The sequence below is a fragment of the Phoenix dactylifera genome, chromosome 1, assembly GCF_009389715.1.
Source record: "Phoenix dactylifera cultivar Barhee BC4 chromosome 1, palm_55x_up_171113_PBpolish2nd_filt_p, whole genome shotgun sequence".
Lineage (NCBI taxonomy): Eukaryota > Viridiplantae > Streptophyta > Magnoliopsida > Arecales > Arecaceae > Phoenix > Phoenix dactylifera.
In genome coordinates, this window is record NC_052392.1 from 5049278 (window position 1) to 5071917 (window position 22640).

At 39.9% G+C, this 22640-nt stretch overlaps 1 protein-coding gene and 1 pseudogene across 4 annotated transcripts; both read left to right on the forward strand.

Moving 5' to 3' along the window:
- The first annotated feature begins 1983 nt into the window (after positions 1 to 1983).
- Positions 1984 to 6427, forward strand: LOC120110198 (annotated as a pseudogene).
- Positions 6428 to 11423: 4996 nt separating this feature from the next.
- Positions 11424 to 19401, forward strand: LOC113460907 (pentatricopeptide repeat-containing protein At1g79490, mitochondrial-like). Of its 4 annotated transcripts, none has more exons than XM_039124515.1 (3): positions 11424 to 13660; positions 13912 to 14135; positions 19036 to 19401. In XM_039124515.1, the coding sequence occupies exons 1-3, from the start codon at positions 11507 to 11509 to the stop codon at positions 19097 to 19099; spliced, it is 2442 nt and encodes an 813-aa protein (XP_038980443.1). In that variant the 5' UTR covers positions 11424 to 11506; the 3' UTR covers positions 19100 to 19401. The 4 variants fall into 4 exon arrangements, with proteins under 4 accessions (XP_038980443.1, XP_038980447.1, XP_038980445.1 ...); XM_039124519.1 differs by having other exon boundaries at positions 19046 to 19401; XM_039124517.1 differs by having other exon boundaries at positions 19108 to 19401.
- Positions 19402 to 22640: the final 3239 nt, after the last annotated feature.

The window sequence follows — 22640 nt, forward strand, 5'->3', positions numbered from 1 at the left end:
GGCGAATATATAAAGGGGCACCCCGGACTCGGTTAGGGCGCATCGGTGAGTATAGTTCTATGGTCGAATGAGCTCTTGGGCTCGCAGCTGATACAGTGGGGTGTTCCGAGCTCGGGCCCGGGACGTCATTATAAGCATCAGAAGAGATTACTGGAGGCCGTGGTAGCGGAGAGATCCGGCCAAGGTCAGCTGAGCCTTCGGTGGAGTCCGAGATCGGGTTGATTTTGAGCAGGACTGTGGTCCTATCTAGTCGACGTTGTGGTCTGCTCAGCCGGGACGGGACGATCCCTTGCCTTGAGCGGGACGATCCATTTTGCCCCCCATCACCTTATATTCTATTTATTATTAATATGAATTGCAAATATATACATCGAATATATTACATTGTTTACTTTTTTTTGGCAGATATATTCCGACATTGGTAGAACAGTACGAGCATCTCAGGCAGTTCCTCACACTTTAGTCTCGAAGAGTTATGCGAGGCGTAGAGATGAATTCATAAGTTTTTTTGAAACTCTTTGAAACTTTTCTATCATATAGCATATATCATGATATATAGTTTGCCAATATACTTTGTTGTAGATTGAAGAGCATGGTAGAGAGTCTAGTGAGGTGGAGTTCTATAGGATGACTCATACCCACCGAGATGGCAGCTTTTTCGGAAAGAGTCGAGAGATTTAGTTGTATGTATTCATCTTTGATTTGTGCAACAATTTTTTTATTAGTTTCATTTTTTCAAACATTAATATGTGCTATTTTTTGAGAGATATAGGACAAAATTGCATCCCTTATTTCAGAGCATATTAGGGAGTCAGTCATCATCCGGTGCAACTAGTCGCGTCGAAGCTCAGGTGTCCGCCAAATTGGTGAGCCCGAAGTGTTATAGTCGAGTGAGGGGTTATGGTGCTAAAGTTACTACCATTTAGTTGTCTGCAGTAAGAAGATATACCCAAATGCTATTGCTAGATAAGGTATTAGCACTGTAGATATTTGTGGTCTGAAGGCAGCGATGGAAAAAATGAGGCAGAGCCATCAGACAGAGTTAGAGCAGATAATGCCAAAGCTATCATACCGATATAGTGGAGTTGACGTAGAGCCATCAGACTGAGATACAATTTTGATAGAAATACAATTTTAGGGGCTCAGCTTGACCAGATTTCATCTATGTTGCATAGATTTGCCCTTTCTCAGATAAATAACTACATCAATTTGAATATTTTATATAATTATAACATATTTTTGTATGAACTTAATAATTCTCGTATTCTTAACTTCTAAAGTTTCTATTTTTTTTCTTATAGGTTCCCGATACTTCATCAAATCGTAGAGATGATAATGATGCCATCGATCCCCCAATACCTCATAGACCGTTTATTTAGAAGTTTGATATATATATTTTTTATATTTATATGTTGCATTTTGTAAAGTCCACACCAACAACCAGTTAAATTGAAGATGTTAGTAAAACTGTTTACTTTTGGTGAAAAATTAAAATTTTCATTTTATTAGTGGAGATGCACATATTTTCTTATATTTTTGGATTGTCGATATATTACTTAAGACTTTTTTTTTTTAATGTGGCATTTAGATCTTATATAAAGTTAATGATTTAATTAATATGTTATTAAATTATATGTTAAAGTATGGGATAAAAATAAAATATAGAAGGATAATTTTTTTAAAAAAATTAATTATAATTTACCTTCCTGTACCACATCAATCTCGGATTATCGTATCAGCTTGGTAAAGTAGGCGGCGGTTGGAAGTTGATTAGTAGTAGAATTTTTTTTTTTTTTTCAAATTTCTATCATATTTATTAGCAAAAGCTAGGAGAAACGCCAAAAGCTGAACGCGTTTCCCATGTAATTTTATTTCCCCTTCCCAAGTAAGGGCAACCATTTTCCAATCAATTAATGTCATCACTCACGTCATCGGCCATTACTCCCCTTTCTATATAATGCTGGTCACCTCCTAGCCTGTAGCGATACTCGAAGACCAGAAGCCTCTCTTCCCTTCTCCACATCCTCCGAATCTTTTCGTCCTTCCTCTCTCGTTCCTTCCTTTCCCCATTGTTTCCATCACAATCTCTCTCTGCCGGGGTCGCCGAGGAAACGAAAAGAAATGGGGTCGGTGACGGAGGAGAACGGAGTGAAGGCATCGCCGGAAACGCAGCACCCCCGGAAGGCCTTCGGGTGGGCGGCCAGAGATAACTCCGGCGTCCTCTCTCCCTTCTCCTTCTCTCGAAGGTACCATTCTTTTTCTCTTCCGTCTCCTCTTTTTTAAGAACACATGAGCTAAAACTTAGAATCCTAGCTCCTTTTTGTTTCTTCTTTGTTATTTTGGTTTATTTTCTTAATGTTATAGAAAACCCCATGGGATTCTTTCTTTCTTTCTCCCTCTCAAGTATTCCTGGCGTCATTTCTTTAGATTTGCATCGATTTTGTTCTTTCTACCGATTTTTCTATTATTTTATTTGTGTCCAAGGATAGATGGTGCGAGATTCTTTCTTTATATTGTTTATGTTATTCTAGACAATTTTATTGATATCGTTTTTAAGGTGGAAAATAATGGAAATATTTTTAAAATGAAGCAAAGCTTGGAAAGAAAAGATTAGTGGGTGTGCTATGTTTATAAACCCTTTTTGCACCTACTCCATGACCTGCCCACTTGTTATGTTTATGACCATGGTCTGAGGTCTATTTGGACCTGGTTTTATCTTTTCTTGTTTATGAACAAGCTCGGCCAAAACCTACACCATTGATCAACAACATAATTTGAGCCCAATATAATCTGATCAAATTGCACTGTCCATACTAACGCCCCATTTGGGGGAGCGGTTGGTAGCAGAGTTTTTGAAAGTAGAACTTTTGAAAGTAGAGTTTTTTGAAGTACAACTTTTATAAAAAGCTATTTGCTATTTGGTAACTACATTTCTAAAGTGTTTTGCCATTTTAACATGTGTTTGATAAACAAATTGAGAAAGTATTTTTGGTATGATAAAATAACCATAAAGGATATTGCATGGTATTATACAACAAAGCATAATAAAATATAATATATATATTAATACATAAATATATAATATAAGATAATATTACTGTAATGTAATATAAAATTATTATATTATAGTAATATAATATTGCAAAATATAGCATAATAATTAAATATAATATTAAATTATTTAACATAACATATCAATGTATTATGATATAATGCAATATAATATTATATTTATAGTATAATACAATAATAAAGATATAAAATATTATAATTATTAGCGTAAATTAATTTCTCATGATATAACAAATTTTCTAGCTAGGTGATAAAATTGGTTAAACAATTATTAAAGAGATATTTTGTGTAATTGTTATATTTTATCACGGGTATTTTGGTCAAAAAAACAGCTTTCCGACTGGGTCTAAAAGTGTTTTTTCGAAAAGCTTCAAAATAGAGCTTTCCCAAAAAGCTGTTTTTAGCTTTCTGGAAAAGCTAAAATAGCTCTCCGAAATTTTACCAAACATTCCTATTTCATCTAAAAGTCTTTTTGGAGGGCCAGAAAATGCTTTTTGGCTCTCCAAAAGCTCCTCCAAATAGGGCCTAAGGATTCAAGTTTTGGTGGGGACATCCCGCAGGTCACCAAGATGAGGTACTGTCCTATATATCGGGATAAGACCGTCTCGCCATCATCCTAGCGTCTCGATCAGCGTATCGATATTCTCTATCTCAAATGTCAGGAAGCGGCGGGACGGCGGTGCATCCCATTCAATTAGAAAATCGGGACAGCCCCGTCTGCCTTAAATGCTTGATTGATTGGTCAATGGCCATGATGGATTCAATCCTTTAGTTGAGAGGGACGAATGATAGTTTGCCTTCTAAAATAAATTATCAAGGGGAAGTCATCTGATGAAACATGGGTAGTTTGCCTCGTGCTTAGATAACTGGCTAAGTATCTGGATATTGTTGGAATCTAATAATTATGATCTTATATTGTTTTTGTGATTGTCCGTGATTCCTGCGGTAGTTGATTGAAATCTTTAAACATTTCTTGTCTGTGAATAAATGACTAATAGCAGGACAATTGACTGGCCTACAGGAACAATGGAGATGACGATGTCACCATAAAGATACTATACTGTGGGATCTGCCACTCAGATCTTCATAGCATAAAGAATGAATGGACAAATACCATCTACCCGATTGTCCCAGGGTATGTACCTCTGAACACCAACAAACATTTTTATCCATAATGCAACCTTTCTCTAATACTCATTTAGATGAGATTAAAGAAAATGGAAAATGCATATTTTGATTATTTTTGCTGAAAAACAGCATTCTCTTTCAATGATACAGTTGCGTGTTGTAATTTACTTGTTACTAGCAGGAAGTTTCTACTCATGGTGCTGCGCCCGCTTCAGAATCTTAGGAAATTTGCTCCTCTACCTACTTCCTAAGCACTTCCAATTCTAAATTTTTTTTGAGAGACCTGCTTTTGTGCACCCGCATATGCAACTAAATCTGCTCCTGCAGCCAACCCCGTTTCTGGTAACTAAGCTTTACGTGATCTGCTTTCTTTTATTCAATGGTATGATTAGAGTCGATTTTATTTACGATATGACGCAATTATAGCGTGACTTGTCAGCATTGGAGACTCACCATAGCCATTGCATATCAATGGACACCAAAAGACTTTTGAATGCTTGCCACATAAAATAGGACCTGGAGTAAAATCTTTTAGCTTTTGCAAAATTTTGTTAGCATAATAAAATCTTTTATTTCAATTGCTGATGCATGTGCTGGCTAATAATTATCTCAAGAATCTGGTTGACTGCACCTATAAATGTTAAATGTGAAGATCTGGCCTGCTAACTGTGGCAAGTGCTCGTTTGTAATGATGTCATGGTCTGTCATGGTTTTCATCTTACTATTGCTGTTGCAGTCATGCCTGTGCATGGAGTATCAGTGCATTCATCCTTAGGGAAGCAGAAATTTTCAATATTGCTTCACTCTCAACATCATTCACATGAGCACAAAAAAATATTCACCATTGCACAAAGCAACCCATTTGATAGACATCCCCCATATACATGAAAGTACATGAAGATTCACCAAAAAGAAGTAACTTTGCAGGCATGAGATTGTTGGCGCCGTTACTGAAGTGGGGAGCAATGTACGTAAGTTCAAGGTTGGAGACAAGGTGGGAGTGGGCTGCTTGGTTAATTCTTGCCGTTCCTGTGACGGCTGCAAACAAGGTTTCGAGAACTACTGTCCGAGAATGATACTTACGTACAATTCCATCGACGCTGATGGAACAATGACCTATGGAGGGTACTCTGACATGGTAGTCGTCAAAGAGCATTTCGTTATGCGGATCCCTGACACCATGCCCCTAGACAAGTGTGCCCCACTGCTTTGTGCTGGCATCACTGTATACAGCCCATTGAAGTATTTTGGACTCAATGAGCCGGGGAAGCATCTTGGGGTGGTCGGGCTCGGAGGGCTCGGCCATGTAGCTGTGAAGTTTGCCAAGGCATTTGGAGTGAAGGTCACAGTGATTAGCTCGTCCCCGAGGAAGGAGAAGGAAGCAATTGAACATTTGGGAGCTGATGCTTTCATGATCAGCAGCAACCCTGAGCAGATGCAGGTAAAATAGAGCAATTCCAACTACAAAATCCACAGCAACCAACACTTGTATCTTACTCTTGTATGTTATCTTGTCCTGTTAGGCTGCCATGGGCACGATGGATGGTATTATCAATACAGTATCTGCGGGTCCATTCCCTCATGCCACTACTCTTTCTGCTGAAGACCCATGGGAAGATGATCATGGTGGGTGCTCCAGACAAGCCCCTGGAGCTACCAGTTTTCTCTTTGATCATGGGTAAGTAAAGTGCTGTTTCTTAAATGTGCTGTAAGATTGGTGTTTCCTATGTTCTACTTGATGGTGTTTTGATGAAATGAATTGCTGGATCTGCCTATAGGTGGGAAAATTGTGGCGGGCAGTTGCATTGGAGGAATGCAGGATACCCAGGAGATGTTGGACTTTGCTGCAAAGCACAATGTAACAGCGGACATCGAGCTCATTGGTATGGATTACGTGAACAAGGCGATGGAGCGACTTGCCAAGTCAGATGTCAGATATCGATTTGTCATTGATATCGCCAACACCTTGACCGCCGCTTAGATTTGGGGTTGCAAAGATTGCTATATCCCATTATTTAGGACTTTCTGGTTGCTATCGTAATGTTCTTTCCATGTTGTTGGATTGTTGTTGGTCATTCTATCCTATGTTTGCCTTACTACATCATGTCCTTATCATCTGAGATTTTGGGAGAAGCTGCTGTTTGATGGTCGTTGCTTTATAATGTGAGGTTCTGTTCTTAGTACATTGAGAATTTAATAACATATGGTGTGCCCCTCAACATATGCTTGATGGATTCCACATGTTTTAACCTGTTATTAGATGTCGAGCAAGCAGATTATTACATAATTGCATGAATGAGGAGCGTTGTATGTTGTTTCTGCCATTATTGTTGTTATATGTTTGCAAGGAAAATCCTGATGGGTATGGTAATGTGTGTATTAAACGGTATGAATGTGAGAAAAAAGTGAGGTCTGCCCAAGATATATAAGAATATATTTACATCTTAGTGAGAAAGAACTTAGGGATCAGCCTAGACTTTAAGTGCGAATTTGGTTTCCTGAGGCTGTGAAAGAATTTAGCGAACATACGGGACGATCTGAGGCAGAGTTGATACTCCAGTCTTCTCTAAAATTTGTCTTGCTGCTCTCAACTCTCTTTGTGCAATATCTGCTGGCTGCTAGAACCATAGTGGTTCTGTTGTTATTGTTGCTTTCTAGGCACTTCCTCTATATTTTTCTATCTTTTGAGGTCTGTGTTTCTTCTGATCTAGTCCCTAAATCTTATGCTCTCTTCCCTGTTATTGTTGCTATTTTGCCTCCAAATCCTGGCTGATAATGCTCTGGCTCGGTAAACAATGACCTCCAAATCATGCAAACAGTCCATACAAACATGATGAATAAAAGCACTGCAACTAAAACTTGCAGAATTGAATTCATGAAGTTTGCTGCAGAGCCTTCCATTCTGTCATCTGCTTGTCAGGAGTGGCTAGATAATTACATATATCCACAATCACCAGGTGATATTTCCTGATCTTGATGGGTTATCTGTTGATCTAATCAGTAACAGTAGAGTAGTCGCTCCCTTCCATACTCAAAGTAGGCCAAAAGATCTCAGTGCCATACGCTTGACCTTCCAAAAGTTGCTCTCAATTAAATAGATGGAACAGTAGATGGATTCGATCAGGAGTCGACCGATGTGATCTCTGAGAACAAGCTGCTTCAGTTTGTCGAAAGTTTGCTTGGTATCTTGAACAATTTTACGTCCAAGTTGCGCCAAGAGCTATTGCGATTTGGCCCAGTGTATTTATTTCCCTTTTACCTTCAGTAAAATGAAACAGAATTATAGCACCGATGCACCAGCATGCTCGCAACAGGGAAAACCGATCGATGAATTTAGCCTCATTCTCAAGATCACTTGTTAGATATGATCAGTTTGAAATAATGTGGGGCACACCAGGATAGTGCCAAATTTGCATCTGGAATAAGATTCTTTGTCTCAATTTAAGCATTGTGTTGTTTCCAATTACAGCTGAGTTGCTATCATCTGTGTAAAAAGTCAAATGTGTGCTTGCTTTCTGGTTACTTTTTTGTTAGTTTTACTAACCAAGTGGGGATGAAATGTAGGGTTGGTGAAACTTTGAGGACCCTTGGAAGGTCAATCCCTGGTTTTCCATAGCCTGACTAAATTGTTGGAACTTGGAGTTGGCAATTTCACCTTACAATTTTGGTAGGTTTGGCATTTATCCCAGGGATAAAACAGGATAAATGCATGCTTTATCCCTCCAATTATGTCGTTTCCAAACAATGTCGATTAATTAGCGCCGCCCGCTTCACAACGAATTGCTTTGAAGGATGCAATGATAGAAGGGTTAATTGAAGAGGATAGATCCGGAAAATTATAAATACGAATGCCAATCCTTATATTTATACACTATATACACTGGTAGGGGTTGATCAGGCTAATCCCAAAGCTTACCCCCCAATAACTGCCAGATTGCTCTACTGACCTTCTATCTCTTTAAACTCGCCGAACCTTCTTAGAAACTCCTTTTGCACTGATAACATAATTCATCACCGTTCTTCTCACAAGAAAGCAAGCAAGGTATGTTGACCGAATCTTCTTTCACATCCAGAAGAGAGGCAATAAGCTATCTGAGAGAGTGGTTCAGATGACTACTGGAGTCATTGATTAAGCAGGTCAGATGAGCTTAGTGTGGCATGCCAAACCCTACATAAAACACTATCTAAGCAATTTGATATCATTATACCAAATGATATAATTAAGTTGGTTCATAAAAATCTTCAAACTAGGCTATATTTGATGGACGATGGCACAAACTAGGATCCTTTATGGTGTAGACCATGCATTGTATAGTACTATGCATCCCTGAATGGCTATTATCAGAAGATGAATGGCCATTAAACAATGTGTATTGTGCATAATACGACAAATGCTCGTGGACTGTTTTGTTTGATGATTGTCCATTTTTGATAGCGGCCATTTATAGCTGCACACCACTCTACGATGTCAGATACATATTACAGAGAATTTGTGCTCCAATGGCACAAGCTCGAACTCGAACCGAATCCTCGGTCCTCCATCAAGACGTCAAACGGAGCTCCTCCGCACGTCAATTTTAAAATTTCTAAATCATTCTTCCAATTACGAATTGGAAAAGGGCGCCCAATATAAATCCTTCTCCGAGTCGGAATAAGACGTTATATTATGCTTTTTAATTTGGTACTTTGCAGAACCAAAACCTAACTTTGCTCATCTCTTATAAATAGAGCTCCTTCCGCTGCTCCTCCCTCCACTAGGCTTTATACTTCTTTTCTTCTCCATGGCGAATCCCTCGGAGATCTCTTCTTCGGAGAGCATCCCAAGAGACGCACTGGGGCTCGTCTTTCGTTGCCTAAGCTCAAGAAGCCAGATCAATTTCAGCAGGGCCTGCAAGGCTTGGAAGGCCGCGGCCGATGCGTTCCCTCCGATCCCCAGGCGAAGAAGCGGAGGCCGGGGATACCGCTCGGAATTCTCACCCTCCTCTCCACTGGGCGATCCACGGCGTAAGATGGTGAGGACTTGGGACTCGCGTCGACTTCGTTCGAGTAGAAAGATTTAGAAATCTACATTTCGTTCTCTTCTTCTTCTTCTTTTCTGTTCTTTCTTTTTTTTTCCATTAGTAGTGGGTTTACGAAGCAGACAGAAGTTGTAATCCAAAGAGCAGTTGGGAGTGGTTTGTGTTCTGAATGATGAAATCTTCGCTCTGTTGATCTTTTGATGTATTCTGATTCCCAGTTCGTTCATCTTTCCATGGATCAGTGTTTAGTTTTTCATTGAACTGCATATTCTTATCAGTGAATTGTTCAGTTTCTATTACAATTCTTCTTGTGTTCTCATCTCCCTTCTTTCTATAATAACAATACTTTATATATATATATCTACTCAGCGAATAGCCAATGTGAAACTAAACACATGTCCACACGAATTTTCACATACTTTTTCGTTCAATCCTTAACCTCTTCGTCAGGCTAAGGGTTCAAATCCATTCAAGTCTAATCACAAACACCACAATCGGCCCGTGGTCGGCCCCAATAGATCCATATTGCAGTGTCTCCTATTCCATATACGTTATAGGTCGGATTTACTTTGATACCATTTGTAACAATTCAGGTGCTCACCTAAAACGGCTAATTAGAAAGTATTATTTAAGATTTCTTAATCCTGTATATGTACCCAAGATCTACTTAGCGAATAACCGATGTAGGATTAAACACATATGTGCACGGATTCTTAGAGTATGTTTTCATTTTCACTAATTCCTAATTTTGTTTAAAAATATACATTGATTGCAAGGATCCGTGGAGGTATATGTTTAGCCGCCACATCAGCTATGTATTGAATAGATATTGGATACTTACATAGAATCACAAAACTCAAATAATAATTTTTTTAGCCAACTGTTTTTTTTTAGATCTATTATGCTTTGGAAGCAGAAAATTGTGATGTTAAATTGTCAGGGGGACAATGGATTAACACTTCTTTAAGATAAAAGGCAATATGCGAAAACTTATAACGCGGTTATTTAGTCTTCAGTAATGTTAGGCATGCGCTTAATTGGAGTTGATTGAGTCGATATACTACTATATTTGATAATAAATCAAATCAATGATGCCAATTAAGAGAGGGAAAGAGGACATGAACCTCTTGACTAACCTTCGATTGTCAACTGGTGAAAGATCATGTTAAAGGATAGATCAACCCCTTAGATTTGCCAATCACATATGGTAAATTTCGCAAGGTGGATGAATCTCTAAATAATTAGTACACTATGAAACATCTTCTATACATATAATGGTCATAAATTTATAAAAATCAATGCAACAACTTTAGTCTATCTACATCACATCATTAAGTCTATATATCATGTAAAAGAAATAAGCGTACATTACTGCTTTATAAAGTGTGTGTCCAGACAAAGTGTGGATCAGCATGATGAATAACTGTATATTAATAAAAATCTCGCAACATCCTCCATGACTCCTTCCTCCACTCTGACCCTCGTTCTCATCCATTGCCTCGATCTAATTCGCTGCTTCACTGAATCATGCTGCAAAGAAAAGCATCAAACACATGCAAAAGCTACCCTATAATTAGCATTACATGAGTCAAGATGATGCAAGGTTCTTTTTTATAATTTTAGCAAGTCAAGTACCTTGAAGTAGCCGAGTATAGATACAACTCATAGCATTTGAAACTGTAAGATCATAATGCTCTGTAGGAATTGATTGTGGCATGGTCTGCTCCAAACTCGGCTGCCCAATTGGCCGATTTGAGGCTTTGAGAGGAAGAAGGTATCCAACAACATGGGATGCCAATCAGTGGCGGGTGAAGTATAGCTTTTGATTCAATTGACAATATTAGAGAAATCATTCTCGAGCCAAATGCAATTAATCTAGAGTCATTCAATGGCAAAGGTAATACCACTAGTATGTTCTTGTACAAGAAAAGTAAATTTACACCCATCTGAGCCATGTTATAAGGTTCGAATCGTATCTTTCATATAAAAGAAGGATTTATTTTTCTTTACATGAATCTATGATTCAATTGTGTGATGATAGTTTCGAAAAAGATGCAGGTGATGGACGAGTCAATTTGGAGTGTTTGGAGATCTGTGCATGATATGATTCACTGATTGACGTTGTGGAAGAACAGGAATCATTGCTTCGGACAAATGCAATCCTTACCTAATTTATATATCCCATTGTCCTCGTCCCAACCCTAACCCACATCCCCAGTGAGCCAAAGGCTTTCCATACTCTCACTTCTCGCCTGCTTTACCGTTCCAGATTCCAGACCAAGAAAACGATGCTCCTTCGCCTTCGAAACCTCAAGCTATCCCCAACCCATCTCCAAACTCTCCCCTTCCTCGTCTCCACGAAAATCCTAAACCCTAAACCCTTCTCCTCCTCCGAACCCCACTCCGACGCCGGCCCGCCCGAGTGGACCGACGAGATCCTCTACCTCGACGAGTCCGGCGGCGTCATCGGCTCCGGCCGCGGCCTCCGCCCCACCGAGCCCGGACGCGACGACCACATCCTCGCCGGCGGCCTCCGCCGCCCACTCCCCCGCTCTGCCGCCGTCTCCAAGCTCGTCGAGCTCGCCTGCCGCTGGCGCTGGGGCCCCGACCTCGACGCCCACCTGGACCGCCTCCCCTTCCCCCCCGACCCCTCCCTTCTCTACTCTGCCCTCGCCGCCCTCCCTGCCGCCGACCCAGAGCCCTCCCTCTCCCTCTTCCGCTGGGCCCGCCGCCAGCCCTGGTTCTCCGCCTCCGACGCCACCTACTCTCTCCTCCTCCATCGCCTCGCGGCCTCCTCCGACCTCGACGCCGTCCTATCCCTTTTCGACGACATCCTCACAGCTGCCACCTTTAGCGGTAGCGAGCTCTCTCCGGCCTCCTTCTCCTCTTCCCTCAACCTCGCCATCCAGTATTTGTGCCGGGCGTCGAAGCTCGAGGTCGCCTTTTGTTGCTTCAAGAAGCTCCGGGACCTTGGCTTCAAGGGGGTCACCACCCAGACCTACAATTCCCTCATAACCCTCTTCTTGAGCAAGGGATTGCCCTACAAGGCCTTCGAGATCTATGAATCCATGGAGGTCAGCGGGTGCTCCCTCGATGCCTCCACCTATGATTTGATGGTGCCTTCCCTTGCCAGGTCCGGTCGGCTCGATGCCGCCCTCCGTCTGTTCGAAGAAATGAAGACAAGAGATGGTGGCGGCCGGCCAGGGTTCAGCATTTACCTTGCGCTGGTGGACTCGATGGGCAAGGCTGGGAGGCTGGATGCTGCCATAGGGGTGTATCGGGAGATGCAGATGGCCGGGTACAAGCCGTCCATCATGATGTACGTTTCGATGATCGAATCTTTGGTGAAGGCTGGGAAGCTTGATGCTGGTGTAAAGATTTGGGATGAGATGAAGGCCGCTGGGTTTCGTCCAAATTTTGGTCTTTATACCATGATGGTGGAAGCACAGGCGAGGTCAGGGAGGTTAGAGGCTGCTGCCGCCCTTTTTGGTGATATGGAGAAGGCCGGGTTCCTCCCATCGCCGTCCACTTATGCTTGCCTCATCGAGATGCAGTCTGCCGCTGGTCAGGTGGATCCAGCAATGAGGCTTTACAATTCGATGAGCAATGCTGGCCTCCGGCCTGGGTTGAGTACCTTCACCTTGCTGCTGACTGTTGTTGCTAAAAGAAAGCTCTTGGATTTGGCTGCTAAGATCCTGCTCGAGATGAAGTCTGTTGGCTTTTCGGTGGATGTGAATGCAAGTGATGTGCTGATGATTTATATCAAGGATGGGTCGACGGATCTGGCATTGAGGTGGCTGCGATTTATGGGTTCAGCTGGAATTAGGACTAACAATTTTATCATCAGGCAGCTTTTTGAGTCTTGCATGAAGGCCGGGCTTTATGAGTCGGCTCGGCCATTGGTTGAGACATATGTAGGATCAGCAGCAAAGGTGGATTTGATACTCTACACTTCGATTCTTGCCCATTTGGTGCGGTGCCAGGATGAGAAGAATGAGCGAGCTATAATGGACATTATGAGTGCCACGAAGCACACAGCTCACGAGTTCATGTCTGGTCTGTTCACTGGACCAGAGCAGAGGGGGAAGCCCGTGTTGTTATTTGTTAGGGAGTTCTTTCAAGGAATTGATTATGAGGTGGAGGAGAGCGCTGCTAGATACTTTGTGAATGTGCTTCTAAATTATTTAGTGCTGATGGGCCAGATGAACAGGGCAAGATGCGTTTGGAAGGTGGCCTATGAGAATAAGTTGTTTCCAAAGGCAATTGTGTTCGACCAGCACATTGCATGGTCTTTGGATGTTCGGAACCTGTCAGTAGGGGCTGCACTGGTGGCTGTAGTGCACACCCTGCACCGATTTAGAAAGAGGATGCTGTACTATGGAGTGGTGCCCCGGCGCATCAAATTGGTCACAGGGTCCACACTTAAGATGGTTGTGGCGCAAATGCTTGAGTCAGTTGAGTCTCCATTTGAGGTGAGCAAGGTCGTGCTGAGGGCACCAGGGGATTCAGTGCTGGAGTGGTTCAAGAAGCCTATAGTACAGCAGTTCTTGTTAAATGAAATACCCTCGAAAGCAGACGTTCTGATGCACAAACTTAATGTTCTTTTCCCAAGCTCTGCACCAGAGGTTCGATCACTTTCTCCTTCAAAGGCATTGGCCATGTCAAGGTGAATATGGATTATATTTTTGGGCAAATGCTTGAGTCAGTTGAGTCTCCATTTGAGGTGAGCAAGGTCGTGCTGAGGGCACCAGGGGATTCAGTGCTGGAGTGGTTCAAGAAGCCTATAGTCCAGCAGTTCTTGTTAAATGAAATACCCTCGAAAGCAGATGTTCTGATGCACAAACTTAATGTTCTTTTTCCATGCTCTGTGCCAGAGGCTCGATCACTTTCTCCTTCAAAGGCATTGGCCATGTCAAGGTGAATATGGATTATATTTTTGAATTCCTTTGATTATATTCATTTGGAATGAAAAGAAAATTAATAAATAGTTCGGTACTAACTGTATGTATGGAAAACAAAATATTTTCCAAATGTGCTTCTGATAGAGGAATTATTGCTTATGCCCACAGTTCAGGACTTCTGTTTTTCTAAGTTCTCTCAGGGTTCATAACTGCCAGCATGCAATTAACACAGCATGTTAGAGGTGTGGGATTTTTTTTTCATGTTTGCTATTCAGTCATACCTTTAATAACTACAGCTGGAGGAAAATAGGAAAAAGAAGTGTAACATTTGTTATTGAAACAAAGTATGAATTGTTTTCTCATAAATTCTTTATTCAGTTTTAGATTGTAAAATGATTGTAACATCTGGATTTCTTTTAGAAAACTACCTGTGTTACATGATAATCATCTATATTTCATGTATTTTCTTAGGCTTAGTGCACTATCACAAGGGAATTCTGAAATCTAGCAGTCAGAGAAGCTTTCATTCTCAATCTGTAGAATTGTTAGATATCCATCTGTTTATACTTTCAACGTAATCTTTTCGATCTTCTCAAGGAAATTCATTGATAACTTGACCTTCTACTCATCCTCATCCTCTGGCTATTATCATGTCCAAATGGCTGCTCCATTCTGTTGTAAACATGTTGCTTACCTTGCCAGTGCCCTTAAACAAGCATGGGTTTTCACTCACAGCGTTTGTCTTGCTCCTCTCTTTAGTAAGTTGGATGAAGGTTTTAGGTGTCATTTGGCACTTATTCAAATATAACCAGCTTTCTCCCTCTGACTGCTTTCAAAGTCCTTGCCACTTCCATCAACTTGTTATCCTTGTCTCTTCAACATCCTTTAGGGTATTCATATCTTCGTTTTCCCACTAGTGGTGTGTTACTCATGGGGCTTTGTAGATGAAGGATCATAAGGGACCCATGGATTTCTAATCCTCACCCTCGCCATGAAGTTCCGCTTTGTAAACAATCTCTATTATATGCTTTTTCTGTCTTTCCCACCTTTAACCTTATGTTCATGGTCATTCCATGTTCCTCGATCCCCCCTACTTCTAAAGTTAGTTTCCTTATATCTGTGAGCATTTGTGTTGTCATAAATGACTGATTCCTGTGTCATACCAGTTGGAATTGATTGTTTACAAGAAGTTGACGTCCAACATCTTTACTGGATGTGAAAGATGAGAGCAATGGTTGGCCAAACTATCGCAAGCTGCCCTGTTCGGAGTGTACTAACCTGAACCGGTCAGTTACGGAACAAAACCGACTTTGGGGCTTTATGAAGTTTGATTCGGCTCATCTCCTCATTGGATCATGTTAACGCTTCTAGCTCATCTCTATTTCCACTCTCTCGCGAAGCATTTGGCTCATCTCCTTACTGCCCTCATCTCTCACCTTGCCATCCTCTCCAATGCTTCGTCCGCCACTTTCACGATGACCTCAGCTATTGCGGAACCCGTCGCTACTACCTCGAGTCTAGGCCTCTTAGATGATGATGCTCCTCCCATCCAGGTTTTGCCCGTTCATCCTCTTAATGGCATCCCTCATTGAGGGCTTATTCCTGAAGGTCATGAATCTAAAGCCCCATGGCCTCCCTTATCTCCCGGTTGTTGATGATCTCCACCAAAAAAATAACTAAAAGCCGTCATATCTGATATGAAGAAATTGAGAAAGCTTGGATTCGAGGATCTTTCTAGGTTGGATCGAAGGATTGAATCTTGGATTAGATGATCTCGCTGTCCTCTTGAGGGAGGTGTTGTTCATGGTCCAGGCGACCTTCTCTCTCTCTCTCTCCTCTCTCTTCTCCCTCTCCTCTTCTCCCTCCCGCCATCTCCTTCTTCCTCCTCTTGATTTGACTACTTGTTCTTGAAGGTCATGAAACTAAATCCCTTTGACCTTCTCATCTTTCGATCGATGATGATCTACACCAAAAAACAATCAAAAGTCATCATATTTGAGATCGATAAACATAAAAGGCTTGAATTTGCTTGAAGTTGAGGATCTTTTGATTAAGGGATCAGGACCTTGAATTCGAGGATCTCGCCGAATTGGCTGAAATTCCTCTCGAGGGAGCCATCTTTCATGGCCTAGATGAGTTGATCTCTCTCTCCCCTCCTCATCCTCTCCCCCTTTCACTCACCCTCCCTCGGTTTCGGTACGCATCAGATTGGTACGGTACGCATCAGTACTATATTGAATGGATCATCAATTGGTATGTTGCTTGGTACCGATTCGGTGAACCTTGAGTGAAAGTAATGAACTTTGTTGACATACCCTTGGACCAACCCATTGGTCTCGAGATTTTGAGACTCCAGGAAAACATGTTAGTTTTGCTGATCATAAGTGTAATTCGATTAAATTGCAATATGTTTAGTAATGAGTCTAAACAAATTTTCATGAGCCTTTCTTTATGAGGTATATCTGATGTTGTAAACATATCAAAAAGTGTCTCCATCTTTTTATATAAAATGATTGGTAGATTGTAAGAGCTTATGATTGTAAAATCTAGGTACTTAATGTTCCTTTCTGACGGGGGATAGCAAATAAGCTTTTTGTGAATTGGTTCAAGGTTTCAAATGACTAGGACAACAAGAAAGGTTGTGAGCTAGAAATAAGCTAGCATGCAGAAAATAACAGAAAATATATATTAAAACTGCACTATTGCTTCTACAAGATAAGCTACCAAAGTTTCATGGAAGCGGCCCAAAAAGAAAATTTTCACTTGACATTGTAAGACCTCCTCCAGACTACCTGTCTGCACACATGAGAAACCTGATTTGGCGCCCATATCTGTTGTTGTCCTCCACCTTCGGATCTGATTTCTGGTGCTCTTGGCTAGATTCAAGGTACATGGGTGTGGCTTAGATAGATAAATTGGATGGTTTGGTGGTGGCTTAATATTTTAGGTTTGAAGGTAAATGTTTAGGGTAGCGTAGAGGTTGTATGAGAAAGGTGTTTGCTACAGATTCAGCCAGCAACATGCTGAGAAGATGCTTGTAGCAACTTGGGGATTAGGAAGTAGGTTTCTGGGTGGCTATGGGATTGTAGTTAGAATATGGCAGCAGCAGAAGTAAATAGAACACACAGGAAAAAGAAATGAAGGGAAGATAGAACAGAAGTAGAAAGAGAGGGTCCTGTCTCATGCAGAACTCAAGAAGACATCACACCCTATCATTCTCACATTAAGAGGAAACCAGAGAACTTTCTTTATTCCTTTGTTCTTGCCTATAGAAGTGGAGTGCATGCTTTTATGTGGAATAAAAGTGATAAAGACAACACCTGTTTCATAAGAATGATTACTTCCTATGGATCAATCCTAGTTGTATCGCATGCTATCAGACCACAGGACTGGTCGAACAATCAGATGGCGTTTCCTTCATGTACAAACTTAAAATCCTCTATCCGGATATCCACCACTTTCCTTTCTCCCCCTTTTTCCGCTGCAGAACTATAACCACATGGATTATGTGCAAATTAATGCCAAGTGTAATGTGTTGTTACTTGTTAGTCAGCCCCCATATAAAGATTGCTTTCCCTCCTATCTTCACTACCAGGTGATGCATTTGTCATTTGAATCATCTTAGTTCTAGGACCATTGATAGAAAACATGGAGCAGATGCTGCCTTTGAAGCATGTGAAACAAGTGCTGCTGCTTTTCTGCCGAATTTTATTTAGGAATATCATTTTATTAGAATGTCTTCCACATATGGAAAATACAATGTGGTACCAAGACCAGTTTAGTTACTACTTAATTTGCTTGTTAAACTAGCATAAATTATTACCTTAATATGTCACCAAACAGGGCATCATCTAAACCTTAGATCAGCACTCTCGAAGCATTTGTTTTTTATCAGACAATGCTAATTAACCAGCACTCTCATCTACAAATTCAAGCATATTCCATTGTTCTAACCATTGAAACACTCCCCATAGACACCTGGATTTGCCTATAAGCACTAAGATGGAAGTGTGTTAAAGAAAATGCTTTTTGTTACTTCATGTACCTTCATGCCTCTTAAGTTATGTCTTGTAACCTGTATTCTTCATTCTAATGGGTTGAAGTTGATTGGTCACTGCCCAGAATACTGTAATGAACTAGGTGCTCCCTTTATGGATGATTCGTTATGCCACCCCTTTCTCCAACCTCATGATAGACAAGTCAAGCAATTATGCTCCACGGCTTTCTATACCTCGCTTTTCTTGCTGAACCATGCATAGTTTGATAGCATCTTGCCTGTCATTTGTCCATTCGATTGTTTCTTTGCACATATCCTCTGCATGACCCCTTAATCTTATTGGGTCATTAAAGTTGCCTTGGTGTTTTCATTCTCTTTCCTTCTTTAGAACATATATGGGCCAAGATGATGAGATAATCCTGGCCTCTTTGAACATATGTGGGCCAAGACGATGTGATGATCCCGGCCTCTTTGAAATCCATTTTTATGAGCATCATCTTAGTAAAAGAGCAAGTCTTGGATCCACATCTGAACTCCATAAAAAAGAAGAAAGTTAAGGAAAGAAAGTAAAAAGGAATAAAATAGTGGTTGGGCGCCGGGCGGGGTACCTCTTTTTTATCTTAATCATTGACTGTGGTATCTTAATCATTGACTGTGGTGAGTCCAGGTCATCCGTAAGGTTTAATTTGAGTCATCGAGGTTATTTAGAGAGGTGAAGTGAATATGTCAAATATTATGATTTATTGATGAAATTTCTGGTTATCTTGTTCTTCTTTCTTTATTATTTTCTTCAGTTGCTTGTTGATTGCCCTCAATTTAGGGCTTTACTGATGTCTCCCAAAATGCAAATTTATTCATGGTGCCAAAAATTTTAAGTGTTGACATAAAAATCTTAAATCTGAAATCAAGTTAATCATAGGGTATTGCAGGATGTGAGATCTAGTCTGAATGAAGATGATTCTGTGAAAATAGAGGTGTTATGAGTTTGCAGAAATTTGGCTGCTTTGTCCGAGGATCAACCTTGAAAGAAGAATTTCTGGATGAATATTCAATATCCTTCTTCGTATGAAGGAAAAATATATCCTCTTCTTGAAGCACAGAGATATGGATGATAGGCTAGGTCAAGGTGTAACCTGATATTTTTCTGATCTATGCGTGAATTTCTGAAAACAGCACCATCCATAGTGCTGTGCAATCACCGTACGCCTGTAATAATTGAAAAATGGTTCTATAAGATTCATTGTACTGTTTCAAAGACAGAAATCATGCATGATAGTGCACAGGATATTAGTCTCTTGAGATGGGAAGAGCATAAATAAACACAAGCATAAAAACTGAACAGCAAAGTACGAAGTACTCAATTGAAATGGTTTAGCGACGTGAAGAAAAAGCTCGATAATTCTGATGTGATTTGATTAGTTCTGGATTGGACGTGCAGGTAATTGAACTGGATCATATTGGTATTTATCTATTTTTATATTTGAATCTATCTAAATAATAATTTGAGGATCCAAGTAATATCTATATTTGTATCGAGATAAAAATGGATAAAGATATGGCTAGACAATTATCCATGAATTTTTTCTTCCGATTGTAACTCTGTTTAATTTTATGGTATTGATGAACTTTTAAGAGAAATAAGCGATCGTGTTAGCATGGTATTGACTTAATATATCTTCCAATTAGTGCTATCTTTGATCAGTGGTCATAAAGTTTTTAACTGTCCAACTTATATCCGTTTGTATCTATATTCGTACTTTTAATATCTGATTTGTATCCATATTTTTTTAAAATAAGTAAAGATATAATTTTTGTATCCGACTAATATTTGGATTGATATTTATATCCATCAAACAAAAAAGATACAAATATGTATATATTAATATCCGATCTATTTTTAACTCCAACGTAATGCCTATTAATACAGAGGAGTGAAAGAGTTGGCAGCAAGATCAGACCTTCTCCCTTAGGTTTTGCGGTATTTCTGTCTGATTATTGAATTGAAGTGTTTCTTTTAGTTGACCAAATGTAAGTTTCACTCCTCCAAGACCAGCTCCGGGGTGTTTTACTCATCATTTCACAAAAGTTGGCACTACAGTTTTGGAAGGAAATGGAAATGGAGCTGCAAGAAGTTCGGAAGTTTATGGGATTGTATGTCATGCTATGCACAATCCTAATGTTTCATAAATTCTATTAGCTTGGAGATGGCACTAAGATGCTTTCCGATATGGATACCATGATCTTCATTTCTTAACCCTTGCTCTAAATTTGTTGCTCTCTCTTTCTTCTTCTTATTCTCATGCAGGCATTTAGAATTAATATATATTAGGAATTGAGAGTTATTAGTTCCTCTTTGCTAACCAAATTCCAAATTAATCCTTTTTTTTATCAATAAAGATTTGTTGGGACCTAGTTTTTCTAGAGACGGGACATGTTGAATTCTTTAATTTCAATTTTAAAAAGGTTATTGAGTTGAAATACTAGGATTTCGATGTGATGTTGATCCCCCTTTTCCAAGCCAATTCGAAAACAGTATTCTTTTGCCACCAAGGTGGTAGCCTAGTGGTACTGGGCAGCAATTCTAACCATAAGGTCCCAAGTTCGAATCGCTGCGGCGACGATTAAATTGTGGATCGGAGCTCACTACTTTGGCCACTGCTTGGACTTGTGGTGTAGGACCGCTCTTGAACCGCTAGTAGCCGGGGTGGTGCCGGGTGTGACGTACTCACACGTGGGACTCGAGCCAGAGCTCAGAGGAGTAGCTGAGCCGGGCCTACGGGTGGGGAGGGTATGAGTAAAACCGGTCGGGGTGCCCAACACACGGCCATTTCTGCCCGCATTGAACATTCTCCTGGCGGGGCGGGGGCCCAGTGGAGCTGCTACGCGGGGGTGGGCTTGTCCCTTCCTCCCCCCTACCCCTTTTTCTAAGCTTCCTCCCCCCTACCCCTTTTTCTAAGCAAAAAAAAAAAAAAAAAAAAACAGTACTCTTTTGTTTGGAAAACATATAATACTTAATTTTTTTCTTATTCGGACAAAATAGTCTATATTATTCGACTAATCGTTAATTTGGTTGATCACTCTTTATTTAATGATGATTATACTTCAATTCTTTTAGCATGATAATACAAACTACTTAAAATGGATGACATACCCTCTCTCTTTTTTCCCAAAAGTTTGTGTTTAAGTAATAAAAAAAATCAAAACTACGTTCATTATTTAACAGATGACGATCAAATAAATCAGTTAGCTAGATAATTGGGATTATTTTGTCCCAGCGACCGAAAGTTAGGAGCTACTTCGTTTGTTATGGGAATATATATATATATATATATATTGGATCAGGGTTAAAAATAACTAACTTGTCAATACTTCTTAACACAAAAATTAACACTAGGTGAAATAATTTAAAATAATTTGACACTATATATATATATATATATATATATATAATATATTGGGCTGTCTTTGATGCTGTTAGGTTCTTAAAATAAGTGGGCGGTCAAAATATTTCTTCTTTCTATTTTCTTATTGTTTCATTATCAAGAACTACATAAATATATTTTTTTGTTAAAATAGATGATTCATACCGTTCTAATATTGATATATCTAAAAATATTAAAAAAAATAACAAATTACGAAGCGATTTAAGTAATTTTCTTTTTTCAATTCAGAGAGGTTCTGTTGCAGCTGTGTTCTCAGAAGGACTTCGCACAAGTTTTTTTTTTTTTTTTTTTGGGGTTGAAGCGATTAGTGAAACGGTAAACTGTTGCCTCAAAATTTATCATTTGAATACTAATATTACCTGAATGAGTTGGCCAGGGCTGTCTTCTTCCTCTTGTCTTTTTCCCTCTCCTTTTTGGTAGGGAAGCTTTGTGTTCTTGTTAGAGTACAAGTCCAAGTCTTGAACAGGTGTTACCATCTGATATGATAGCTTGGATATTTTCCAAGTAAAAGAATCTTATTTTTATGTTCTCTCCCACACCCAAATCCTTGCTTTTCCTTTTTGTCGTTTTAATGATTAATCCCTGCTTTTCTTTTCTGGTGCTCAATACGATGCCAATGCGATGACCAACTGCAAATCAACACGAAGCCTCCCCCTTGCCATCTAGCATAGTGAGCCCCCGTTCTCCCTCACCTGTTGGAACGTTCTTCAATCCATTTGTCATTTAGGTAAATATGCTGTCAAAATGGTCTTTTGGACCGACAGGATGGAGTTATTTTGTGGTTATGACACCTGAGGCAAATATTCTGTGGTTTTTTTATTCCTAAACCAAGCATTGTCTAAATTTAAAGAATCTAACTGAAGTCCAACCTCAACTAGAATATCTTCCAACTCCGGATTAGGTCAGGTAATTCTGCTCCTATCATTGAATGGATTCGGATTACTGTTGAAAACAAATCGGATACCAATATATTCATTTTCAAATTTATTTTATTTGACGAATACATATATAAATACACATATGTTAGTTAGTTACAAAAATTAATATTTATATTTATTTTAAATAAATATGAATACAAATC

Bases quoted from the DNA above. Each gene is read 5' to 3' on its own strand.
- LOC113460907 (XM_039124515.1), top strand. From the start codon at position 11,507: ATGCTCCTTCGCCTTCGAAACCTCAAGCTATCCCCAACCCATCTCCAA. The intron at 13,661-13,911 runs ATGCTTGAGTCA...ATTTTTGGGCAA, and splicing joins TTAAGATGGTTGTGGCGCAA to ATGCTTGAGTCAGTTGAGTC. The intron at 14,136-19,035 runs GTGAATATGGAT...AGTTAATCATAG, and splicing joins AAGGCATTGGCCATGTCAAG to GGTATTGCAGGATGTGAGAT.